The 12,866-nt window shown below is 42.9% G+C and overlaps 1 protein-coding gene across 2 annotated transcripts in view; it reads right to left on the bottom strand.

The window, feature by feature from the left end:
* LOC116396198 (contactin-associated protein-like 4) overlaps positions 1-7,657 on the bottom strand; it is an 82,218-nt gene extending 74,561 nt beyond the window's left edge. For both annotated transcript variants that reach the window (XM_031870643.1, XM_031870644.1), the window contains exon 1: positions 7,492-7,657. In XM_031870643.1, the coding sequence (XP_031726503.1) occupies positions 7,492-7,576 (85 nt within the window). In that variant the 5' untranslated portion in view covers positions 7,577-7,657. The remainder of the gene's footprint in view (positions 1-7,491) is intronic.
* Between the last annotated feature and the right edge of the window lie 5,209 nt (positions 7,658-12,866).

Below are 12,866 nucleotides of genomic sequence, written 5' to 3'. Positions count from 1 at the left end.
AGAGAGAGAGAGAGAGAGAGAGAGAGAGAGAGAGAGAGAGAGAGAGAAGGAAAGACAGAGCGCGGACCTGAAGATGACGACGGGGAAAGTGAGTGCAACCATCTATCACTCATGTGTGGATGATGAGGAACGTGATTGATGACTTAGCAGACAAAAAACATTTGATTTCCCTGCCAGAGAAGATAGTATTAAATGAACAAATGATGGGTTATTTCTGTCATCAAAGCCTCTCCGTGTATTGATCGTAACGGGATCCTGTTTTACTCAGAATAAGTGAACTTTAGGAAGATGAGGAGCATTTTGAAGCACCGACTGAATTTTTGGGGGGGGATTTCGTGCCGTCAAAGGATCTTTCTTTTTGGGCTTGTAAATATGGACCTCATGAAATTGCTTTATTGATATAATATATATATTAAATATAATAATATAAAGAGCAGAGCTTGTTCGACAGAGAGACACAGTTCTGCTTGCTTTTTGTGGTTTTAAATAGATCTTTCGGATCGAACAGTCGTATATTCGGGGTCCCCCCGAAGGCATAATAAAACTATTCAGCTCCTTCCATGATTGATGTATAACATCTCCAACTTCCACACAGATGCTGAATTATTGTAAAGAAACACAAACATCATAACCCCTCAGGACGTATGACGTAGTGACTTTGTGTCACTCTGCTAACAGCTTCAGCCAGACCTTGACCCTGGCACTGAAGCACATGACATGAGAAGAGACGTCATGGCCGATCATTGAGTGAATGATGAACTATGGGTGAGCTCTCTGAGGAGTACATGGCTGAAGGACAAGTTATTGTTTTTTTGGCAATGGCTTTTAAATGCCTCTCTTTTTCCAAAATAATTTCCGTTGAGGGAGTAGCTTCTCTAATGGAAGCTAATGTAATATGGTGGTAAGGGGCTCTCTACCTTTGTAACCGAGGGCCCACTTCTGAATGTTAAACAATTTCCTGGAACCACCTTTCCAAATAAATGAAAAAAGGGAGGAAACATAAACATGTGCTGTCAGCTGTAATAGCCAAAATAAATATGCTGCTCACCCTCACTGTAACTGCCGGCCATTATGAATCAAAATTGAATGCATTCACAGTCATATTTCCTCAACACACGCTTGGGATCTTTTACTGGCGTAAGGTTGTCTCCCGCATCACGTTTTCCTTTTAAAATAAAACATCAATTTATGTGTCGCTGTATCCAAAACTCTGTTTTTTCATTTTAATGTGTGCAACAATTCACAAAAATAAAAATAAAAAAAGAATTGTGAATATCTGGTCTATGTCACGTTTTCTGTCCATCACTCTTTTTGTCCATCTGTCTTTCTTTTTTTGTCCGATCCCTCGCTGGTGATTTGCTTTCTGAAACAACATGCCTCCTTTGTGGAACTGTTGTGATGTGTGTTCATTTGTCATCCATCCCTCACCTTCTATACCATTGATCCATCCAGAATGATTCATGCCAGTGTACCATGTGATCTTACCCTTATTTAACCCGGCATGTTGGAAAATGTGCTTGTGTAATAAAATACGTATATTTGTGTATGTCAACAATATTTCCACCAATATTTAGTTTTAAATGGCACACACTTTGCATTCATTGTCTTTTATTATACTTCTGCTTCTTTACACTTTTATTTCTGTAATCCATACGTTTTTATCATAACTTTCATCCCTGATTTGACTGAATTTGCCATCAGTAAAGTTTCATCTCATCTCATGTGTTTGTTTTACGGTCAGGCTCGTCATCTTTGCTGTTTTAATGACCCTGTAAATACACACTGAGGAGCTTTCATGTACATTACCACCGCTGCTTTCTGTCCACTCTACTGCACTTAAGCAAGCCTTTTAGAGTGGGAATATTTTGTGATTTACAGCCTCAGCCTGAAGAAGTAGTCCTGTGGAGGGAGGGAGAGCCCTCTCCTCCACAGAGCAACGTTACTGTTTAACAGAAGGTCAGATGTGTCTATTTCTCTCCAGGCACTTACATCTTCATATTAATGTGCTTACATAAACTTTAACCTCATGTTTGCTTAAAACACCCAGGGCCAATCCAATTAATTTAAACCTGCAGTGGGAGTAGTTACACACACACACACACACACACACACACACACACACACACACACACACACACACACACACACACACCAGTTTGGTTTGGGGCATGTTCAATCCAGACGCAATGACAGCCTTCTACAGTTGGTTTTCTACACAGTTACAGCTCTGGCTTTTGAACAGACGTCCTGTGTTACGAGCTTCAGGTGTGGACTTTAAGAGTTGTTGACGTCTGACAGGAAGGAAAGGTCTAACTAAACCGCTTGAGTTGCATTATGGGAAATGTAGGATCTAGTGGTTATGGAGCTTGACAAAATAAGTTCAGATATATTGGTCTCATGCTGCTTTCATTTTTTCATTATTTTTTAAGCCCGTCTCTCAAGACTCACTCAGCTTCATGGAAGCACAATACTGAACTGTGGGAGTACCTTTTTAAAATTGTCTCTAACATAACTGCAATGAATAAATAGGATGTTTTTTTTTGGTAGTACATGACATCCGTGAGCCTATGTGTCCACATCCCTGTTTGCCAAAGGCATGCTTTCATAATGATTATGGGATATTTTTTGGTTTATATAAACATTGACTTGACCGCAAAGTTGCTCAATAACCAGACAAAAGAAATGAGAAGCTTAAACAAAAACATAAAGCATTTGAAGCTAAAAAGCATAAATATGTGGAACAAGTTCAGATTCTTCTCTGGATTGCCAAGAAACATCCTCGAAATGTAATAAGTAAGTAGACACAGTAAAAGATAATACACAAGTTAATTATGATGCTTCACATCATAGCTGCAGTAATGGAATACGCATCACACAACAAACAGTATCTGATTCTTTAATTACAGTTAGCTTGTACTCAAATCTGAAAAGCACGGGCCCTTGCTTCTTTAATTAAGTGCACAACAAGCCAATCAAGCCTGTCCATCGATACGTTCAGTATTCGTTGATCTGTTTGTCTCCCAGCTGATCCTAATGTTGCATATGAGCCTTAATGTATAGTGTCACCGTACAGTTAACAATTAACTACAAGCGTGTGGAAGTACATAACCAAGCTTGACATGTTTTGATGCGCTTGATTTCTTGCTTTGAGAAACATTTTCCAGAAGCAGAACTAACGCAAGAACCAGGAGGATTTCTGCAGGCAGCAGAGACAGTGCAGCGCTGCTAATTAAACGCTCCACTAATTAATGTAGGGACGCATTCGAGGCAGTGTTGTACTTAAATAATGCCTCGAGATCCAGCAGAACAAAATAACTCACAAGAGATTGAAACTTTCTGAGGGCACAATTAAAGACGCAGCAGGATATCAATAAAGACTACAGTCTCTCTGCACTTCAAGAATGTTGGAGCCAGCTTTATTGTTATAGATATCGATGTTATTCAGGGAAGGTTAGCAAGAAAAAGGTGCTGTTTTTCAGCTTAACTTTAAGTCAGTGGCACACATTCAAATTTGTAGCCATGTTGTCTCTATTGATCGTTGTGTCTGCCCTTTTGAACTGCAGGTCCACCACTTTGATTTACCATGACATGATGTATTCCAAAAGGGAGCTGACTTTAATGATCCCCTGAGGTTGACGTTTAGTGAAATGCCTTTACAACTTTTTGATGGAATTCCATGAAAGGTGTCAAACATTCAGGAGACGTGACATCTGCCAACATCTTAGCAGCAGTCATACTGGGAGTGATAATTGGTTGTCTTCAATGACAGCCTGAGTGTATGAGCACACAAACAAGTTTCGGCTGACTGTCTTGTTTGTGGACCATAACTACGATGCTTTATTCAGCGCACGACGCGGCCCGAGGCTGCATTAGATTTTGGACTGTTTTATGTCTCTCTTGCTCTTTACAATGGAAGGCTCCCTGTAATTTGCACATGAGTGCAAAAGTGAAAGAGAAGCCATTGCTCCTCTGACACACAACTGTGAAAATGCCAAGGAGTTTTTTTTTGCTCTCATTCGAAAAAACACTAAAACTGCAAAGTTCCTCTCATTTTTGCTTTAAAGCTGCAATAATTAATGCTTCTCGTGGTGACACACGCCCTCAGCTCAGTGTTACATCCACACTACTACTACTACTCATTTGTTTTAAAACAGCGTTTCAACACAAACATAATCTCTGTCCAGACAAGCGTTTTGGCTCCGTTTCAGAATACCATGTCCATGATACCACGCCTGGACAAGCATTTCACATGACCAGAGCTGATATTGCCGCTGGACACGGGAATTGTCGCAAAGCGCTCAAATAATAGCTTACCCCCCTGTGCACATCGGGGAACGACATGTCGAGACTTATGAGACCCAATACAGAAGCAAATGTGGGGGACTGGGTCAATCGTTTTCAAAGGTCTGCCGTTTCTGCCCATCCACACTCCAACGAAACCGCTAGTTATAAAAGTTATACATTTTAAAATGACAACGTATCCAGTGCGGATGCGGCCTAAGGGTCTTTACCCTCATTGTTTTGGTTTTGCGGTCCGTAACTCATTCAGAAACACGACTCCAGAGAAGACTAAAGTTGCTCCACACTGGATGTCTAACAGCAACTGTCTTTATAAAAAAATAATATGTTTCTGTTAACTGTTATCAGGTTGTTCTGCTGCCCCCCAGTGACCAGAACAATCACTTATCTTCACCTGAACTCTGTTTTCTCTGGATAAGATGCAACCTTTTAGTTTCATAATAGTCTCTGCACACACTGGGCCGACCTGCCGTCATTCCACAGTACCTTCATGCAAGAAGTAATTTCAAACACAATGTGACTCTATCGCGCTGTTCAAATCAGAAGGCGATTAACCGCACAGTGACTTTAATGTCCTGTAGGCATCTGTTTCACACGCTGACTTCCTTGAATCTCATTACATAAACCCCAGCGCTTCACTCCTCCGGCTAACAAGTCAACAGAGCGCCATCTGTGGCTGTTTAAATATGTATTTCTGTTTTGTTATCATTTAGTACCACCTCCGTAATGAACAGTGAGCCGTCTGCATGGGTGGAACGAGAAGTGAGGCTCCGGTCTGAGACCCGCGGCTGGGATCCCTCCACCTCTGCAGTCCTAACTTAATATGCTGCTGTGGTTTATGGTCCGTGCATGATGAGTCGTGTGTGGCTGAGTCAGGCCGGGCGAGATAAACAGAGAGATGCACAGAGGTGAGGGAGAAACAGAGAAAGAGAAACCAAAACCAAAGAGGAAAAAGTGAGAGAAAGAGCCACTGATCACAACAAAAGAAACAATAATTATGACCACAGTACTGGAGAACAAACTGTAAAACATGCAGATGAATCTCTGAATTGGTGTGGTGGGTAAACCTGCTTTAAAGAGCTGCAAACCCTGAAACAATGCCATCAATCTGAGCCCTTAGTGGAGCATTTTAGTGTCCCATTGTGGTCTAAATGCTGTTTTAGAGGCTTTTTACACCCTGACAGGAATAAAACTGAGGGAGAACACTAACTAAAGCATTGCTTTAGGTCTTGAAATCTCAAGTTATTCATGAAGTACAACTTGTAAGTGCTGCAGAGAAGGAGGTGATGACGGACACATCAAACCAGCTGAAGAAGAGGAGGGACAGAAAAGAGCAGAAGGAGATAGAAATGAGGAGATGTGGCCAAGAAGCAGGAAGAACACAAGCAGGAGGGGGGAAGGTGAAGAGGAAGAAATGGGAAAGGAAGGAGCCAGCAACACAGCAACACAGCAGCAACTCTCTGATTCAACAGGGGAGGGGAAATCCAGGTGGAGGTGAGACAGAAAGAGACAGCAAGCATAGAGAGAGAGAGAGAGAGAGAGAGAGAGAGAGAGAGAGAGAGAGAGAAAGAGAAGAGGAGAAGGAGACAGGAGGCGATAGGGGGGGGGGGGGTGATCTGTTGACAGAAGAAAGGAGGATGAGAGAAGCTGACAGTAAACAGCAGGGAGCGAAGAAGAAGAGAGCAGCGAGCAGAAAGATGTGTCGGGGAGGAGAGGACGGAGAGTTTGGCAGCAGATCTGAGTCAGACACAGACGCAAGGGATGTAACCGAAGGAGGGACACAACAGGAGGAAGAGCGACAGAGAAAAACAGATATTTTGGTAAAGTCGTATGTTTCTTTCGGGAAGGAACATTGAAAAACCACAGATCTGTTCTGACTGCATATTCCTCCTCACATCACTTCTTTTGTCATACGTCCAACTGCAGAAGCTGCGACTTTATGTCTTACAGCTCACTGCCTGTGCATTGCACTGCAGCAGACCTCAATGATCACTGCACATGTTTCATTTTCGATATTTTTTATCATGATTTATAAGTGACAGTCGAAGCAGATTACAACTCAAAGGAAGCCAGAAAGGATAGGTTGACGTGTGGAGGGTCTTGGTCTAAGAAAGCAAGGGAAGCGCCTAAAAGAGACTCAACAAAATACAGAAAAGAAGACCAGGTGACAATAAGTTGTGAAAGAGGAGAATATAAGTGTGGAAGGATGGAGAACTTTTACAACCATCTGCTTCCATTACATACAAGGATGTCTCCCTTCATCCAAATTCTCTTCATCTCATTTCTTGAATTTCTTTTCTTTACCTCCTCCCCTCTTCATGCAGGGGAAGAGACATACACACTCACAGCAGAGATGAACTGCTTTTTACAAGCTGCAATAACTGAACACACCTTCATTTCTCCCTCACAGAGGTGAGGTAATCAAACCAGCAACCTCTCAGTCCCACGCTAACGTCTCCAACCAGCAAATGCTACAACCTCTTTTTTCCCTCTCACACGCTCCTTCACACTCTGGCTGCTCTGGAGTGTGTGTGCACAAACGTGGCTCAGTCCCAGGATTCCCATGATGCTGCGCTGAGCACCAAATTAACCGGAAAACAAAGCGATGGTGTTGTTTTACGCACACGGTGGATGAACTGGCTTCTGACAGGTTTGGGCAACAATTAAATGTTTTTGGCTCTGAGATAGAAAGCGTCTTCAAGCATTTTTGTCCAGAGCAACGACATCATTTTATTAGACAAAGCTCCCCATAAGGGAATATGATCATTTAACCCTGGAAGTCAATAAATAACTAATTAAAATGCGACAAAACAGCTTGGTGGATTTGGATACCAAAGTCCTGTGAGGAGCCGTCCACTTTTAACTGAGTCAATTCTTGTAACATACAATCCAATAATTAGCATTTAAATGAAACCACTTAATCATTCTGTATTTGTTCTTTACAACTAAGCGCTGCTGCGTAAACGAAGTGCGCAAAATCCAACAGCCTTTAAGAAACAAATCCCCGTACCTCATCCAAATTAACACAACAAGTACACGAGACCAACAGCTGAACAGCACTGCATCCAGAAAGCAGAAGCTTTAAATGATAGAAGGATGAAGCACCAGGACCCCCCGGGTCCGTGCTGCCCGTAGGCTACTCGCTCCGTCTCCTCCGGGGAAAAGTTAAAAAAAAGCGCATAGCCTGCTCACCTTCTCCGGTTGTCCCGTACGAGCTGCAGAGAAGCAGGGCGACTTGAGCGATAATCCCAGCGGCTCTTTTACTCCTAAAATCCATGATGATGAAGCGGCGAGAGGCTGCGGAGAAGCCCGGAGGCTGGTGGGGGAGAGACAGAGAGAGAGAGAGATGGCCAACCTCTCCACTCCAGCTCCAAGAGAGATCTCCTCAAACCCGACAGGAGGAAGAGAGGAGGGGGAGAGAGAGAGGAGGTGGGAGAGAGAGAGGAGGGGGGAGAAAGAAAGGGAGGTCAGCAAACTTGGCTGAGTAGTATCTCTGTTGTTTTCTCAGCTATTCTGCAGCTTTGCGGTTGGAGCAAAACTGAAATGCGCTATGGTTGTTTTTCTCTCTCTCTCACACATAGACACACACACACACACACGCGCGCACACACACACACACACACACACACACACACACACATGCAAAGTAAAAATAAAACAATTACATGGGGACAGATACAACAACAGCAAATAAATAAGCCAACCCCTTGTCATTCCCAAACCCTTACTGCCCTACTACCCTACCACCTACTGACACTTTGTGTCGGGACCCCTCTGTGTCACCTTCTAAAGCACAAACAACAAACACTTGCTCAGGGTTCCACCCAGAACCCAACATAAAGGGTTGTACCTAGATCCATCCATCTGTGTAAAGTTCAACCAGAACCCCCAATGAGAGGTTCAACATGGAACCCTGTCATGTCACGGTTCCACCCAGAATCCACTCTGGAGATTATATCTGGAAACTTTCCACCTTCTAAGGATGCTAACAGGAACCCATTCTACAGAGAATACTTTTGTAGTCCAAGGGTTTCATCTAGAACTCACCAACAGCGTTTCACAGAGACCCTTGTTAGCCCTGGTCCATGGGAACCACGTCCAGCAGACTTGGGCCTTGCGAGGCTCTTAAAGGCTGATGTGGTGCAGCGTCACCCACAACAATCACAGTTTTGGGGGATTTAGCTTTTAACAATCGTTGAAGAACTCTTGTCTTTTAAAAAGGTGCTTCAGAAGTATAAGTTCTGGGAAGAACTTCAGCCCCTCAGGAAGAACCCTTTTACGAACCCTTATTTCTAAGAGTGATGTCGAGATTTCACTAGATAATTGAACTGACCTGCTGGAGCTAGATGAAAAGTCAGGGGATCACCAAAGTCAACGAGAGTTATCCTCGGTGGATCACTAACGTCTGCACAAAATTTCATGGCAATCCACCCAATATCTGTCGAGGTATTTCAGTCTGGACCAAAGTCGTGCACCGACTGACCGTCATTGCCGTCCTTATAGACCCACCAGTGTGGCTGAAAATCAATACATTAAAAATGATTGGGTGCAAAACCTGTCCCTGAAGTAGACGTAAGAAAGCTTTGCATTCGGTAACATCTTGCTACACATGGCGGCTTCTACTTGTCTTTAATGCTCCGCTGAAGGTGAAAGAGAAGAGCTACATGAGTCATACTGAATACAAGGCTACAGAGAAGGAGAGTGACTTTTGACTAAAAAAGTTTTCTAATTTTGAGAACAAACAGCAAAGTTACCGACTACTATGAGTATACGAGTCCATCAAACATAATATACCAAAGGCAAAAAGCCTCAAACAATTGGGGTAAAAGTGAAGAGTTATGCTACAATTTTGATGGACAGAGGTAAAATGTAAAGAAATCATGTCCAGCTCAGTCTCCTCTCAGGAACAGGAGATATAGGGGCCGATATGAGTGACAGCAACATCGTTATGAAGCAGATAGTTATGTTTCAGAATAGATAGCAGAGGGAGCACATGCCTTTATTGCCCCAGGGGCTGTTAGCTGTTAACAGAAATAACTGACTGACTGACAAAAGCACGTACAGTAGAGTGAAAGACGACAAACCAGAATAGAGATACGGAGGAGGCAGGCGCACTATGGCAGATAACGAGAACCCAGAATAGATATGAGAAGTACCTGATTCCTATCCAGGTCATTGAGAGAGCCGGGCTGTCTTATATACGATGGTAAATCAAATGGCAGGAAATCAGAATGAAATCGACCAGATGGGTAAGAGAGAATTTTGGCTGGAAACCAAGTTTTGCAGAGGATTCTGGGAATTCAAGCACCAAGTGATTTCAGATGAAGCAGCGGGGAGGAGGTGTCAAGTAACCTTTTAACAACATTGTGTTCTCTTCGTCTGTCTCTTTGATTGACTCTCATCTTCACGTGCCTTTACAGATAACATGAAGGGTGAATTCACCGACTACAGAGAAGAGTTAAATCAGGGTTTCATGGCGGCGATAAAGACGTCTGACCAAATATTCTTTCCTTGGATCACATAGCACACGAAAACCCATCTTATCAGGCCTCAAGTAATGCGTTTGTCTCCCGTAAGCCAGAGCACGGACCAATCAGCCTCCTGTGATGAGCTACTGGCAGCTAAGGGCGTGACTTAGGTGTGTGCACGAAGACACGGAGAGGCCACTTAAATCAACTCCAAACCAACTTTAAAGAAGGTAACAATTAAAACTTAAGTGCTCATGGTAAAAAGCATGAGAATGCACTCTGAGGCGTCGCACAGTAGAAAATAATGGACTCAATGGAAGAAATACCACCGTCAAGGCTTTCACCCTGTCTCTTATTTTCTTATATGGGGACACCGTGTCTTACATTTTTGCTTACATAAACTCTTTAATAAAAGAGTTCCAATTCAGAAAGAAATGTGAGGTGCAGCTTTCAGCAAGTTGTTTTGAAACACATTATGTTTGAAAGCCTTCCTCCACTAATGCATCTTTCCTGAATGCTAGGATTTACATAAAAGCTGGGTCACCTTATTTAAATAAAAAATGATGACATGGAGAAGATTTTGATTCATTTTTTTTAAGAGCCACCACCAACACTCACCTTTGCAGTGAACATCTTACCTCGGATTGTTTCAACAACTTTGTTTGGAGACAACTGGGATTATCGGGTAATCTGCAGGTGAATGGGGCCGAACAGACCATCCCCCTCCTCGGCCTTCATCCTCCCATCCCTCCGACATCTGGTTCCATCGTCCTCATATACGTGCCCACCAATGACAGCAAACTGCCTCGTGTGCTTGTGTTGTGATTACAGTAGGTTGTCTACAATAACAACTGTGTAGGAGGTGCAACCCTGTAGTGAATTTCATCAGACCAGCTAGTAGCAACGATGGCTAATATATAATTAGCTGAAAATACCATTAAATCATGACAGCAGGCATAACAACGTATTATTACAAGAATGTCTGTAGTAATATCCTACATATTTGTGAATTTGGGTGAATTGTAAGAGCCTAAAAATCTTATGTTATTGTCTACCGGTGACCCCAGAGGACATCCGAATAGCTGACACCCGCGCATTTGCCATGCAACGCAGCGCACAGAGCTTCAGAGAGCCGGGGATGAGAGCATGCTGCCGTGCAGGTATTAGATTTGTGCAGAACACCTGAACAAAAACTCAAGAAACATCAACAGCAAACAGTATGATAATAAAATCCCAAACACAAGGCTCGCTCTCAGTGGTTTATTTGACATGAGAAGTGCCTTCAGCGTTTCAGAGCAGAGAATACTGCTTCTTTTTTCCACTATTTCAAAACCTTATTTTACATATAATTGTTTTTTAATCATTAGAAACACATTTTTCTGTACTGTGATGATCTGAGATCACATTTTCATTTTTGCTTTACCTGGACTTTAAAAGGAATATCAGTGGTAGTCAGAACAAAAAAGATAGCACGCAACACACCACCTATTTCTCATGCAGCTCATGCAGCTGGCCATTAAAACCTGAATACAACGTGTTCGCTCAGGTGCACACACCTGCCCGTCGACAAGGGGGGGTAACAGTAAATCCACACGGGAGAGGAGCTCTTGGTATCGTTCAGCAGGGTTTGTTCGTTAAGAGAAAGAAAGCCCTGAAAACAGACAGGAGACGGGAAGACGTGCAGAGAGAGTCAGCAGGGGAGTCTGATAGTGAAAACCTACCGAGTACAGACAGCAGGGGAATCGGATGATAAAAAAACCTGTTGAGCGCAAACACAGCGGGGGAATCAGAGAACACTGAAGCCAAGGTCTGTGAGAAACAAGGGATCACACCGTGCACTAGCACACACACACACACACACACACACACACACACACACACCTCGGTGGCCTGCAGACACACCGCACACAGAGAAACCAGCTGGCTGTTTAACGTTCAAATCAGACGGGCGACAGACTTTAAAACTAAGCAAACCTGAGATACGAAACAGAGAACTTGGAGATCTCAATGAAGATTTGTCCGTCAGCATTATTGTTTTAAAGTTCAAAGCTTCCATCTTTTCTCCCGACAAGCCAACGCTTCACAGTGGAGGCACTTTCTGTTGTGTGGCTTTTGTTAACACTTTCATTGTTGGAAAAATAAACTCACCATCTTCAGCTGTACCTCCTGTAAAGAAATAGACTATTAGGTGCTATTTCTAAGTCGAAGTGACTTCACTGCATTCTTTATGAACCACACTAAATAAGTAAATGACTCAGCACTTATTCAGCAGTTGACTCCTCACAGCTATAAACATCCTGAGTGGACTTGTTGAATAGACGAAGGGACAGCAGCAGGGAGCAGGTTGGGGAGGCAGGTTTTTGTGTGAATACAAGTGATATGATGAGAGTCACCTGGACAACGCATAATTAAGATTTCATCCCGGTTGCGTCTTACATCTGTAGTCACAGCGTCTGCTTTAAGTCTGCTCAATCTATTGTCACACACATTCGTTGCTGCGGTCTGTAACAGCGGATAAGGGAACATTTTATAACGAGAAAGAGCTGAACATTTGTGTTCAAACACTGTGAATGTTTGTCTCGGGATTTGTTGGCAATTCTGTTTGATTCGGTGGATAACTTGTAATAAGAAACAGAAGCTTTTCATTTGAAGCGGTTTACTGTGGTGGGCTCTCTGATCTGAGTTATGTCAATTGTTGAATCCGTCGTCATCTTTGTGTATAATAATGAAGACAGAGGAGGAATGTGGTTTATGTTTACAGCATTATTCTATTCTGCATACAGTTCCATATTTTTTTCAATTGTGCTAATAGGATATATTTGAATTATTTGACTTAATTAAAGCAGTAAAATTCAAATAAAAGCCACAGTGAGCTGTCTGTGTATACGGTTATTGGGAGATAATGGAGTAAACTGAAACATTAAAGGCTCAAAGTGTCTCTTTTCTTGTCCACTCTGGTATTTATGTTGAATACCAGATGGAGCGTGTTGGAGATGGATGCTCTCTGACTCTGCTTTGTATTCACAGCAGCAGCTGCAGGCTGCTGGAGGCAGCTGGAGGCCTGCTGCCCGACCGGCCGGCCAGTTGGCCGAAACAGAA

Source organism: Anarrhichthys ocellatus, unplaced genomic scaffold (assembly GCF_004355925.1).
Source record: "Anarrhichthys ocellatus isolate YVR2014 unplaced genomic scaffold, GSC_Weel_1.0 scaffold54, whole genome shotgun sequence".
In the NCBI taxonomy this organism is placed as follows: Eukaryota; Metazoa; Chordata; class Actinopteri; order Perciformes; family Anarhichadidae; genus Anarrhichthys; species Anarrhichthys ocellatus.
Note: the sequence above shows the minus strand (reverse complement) of the source record. Positions and strands in the feature narration are given on the sequence as shown.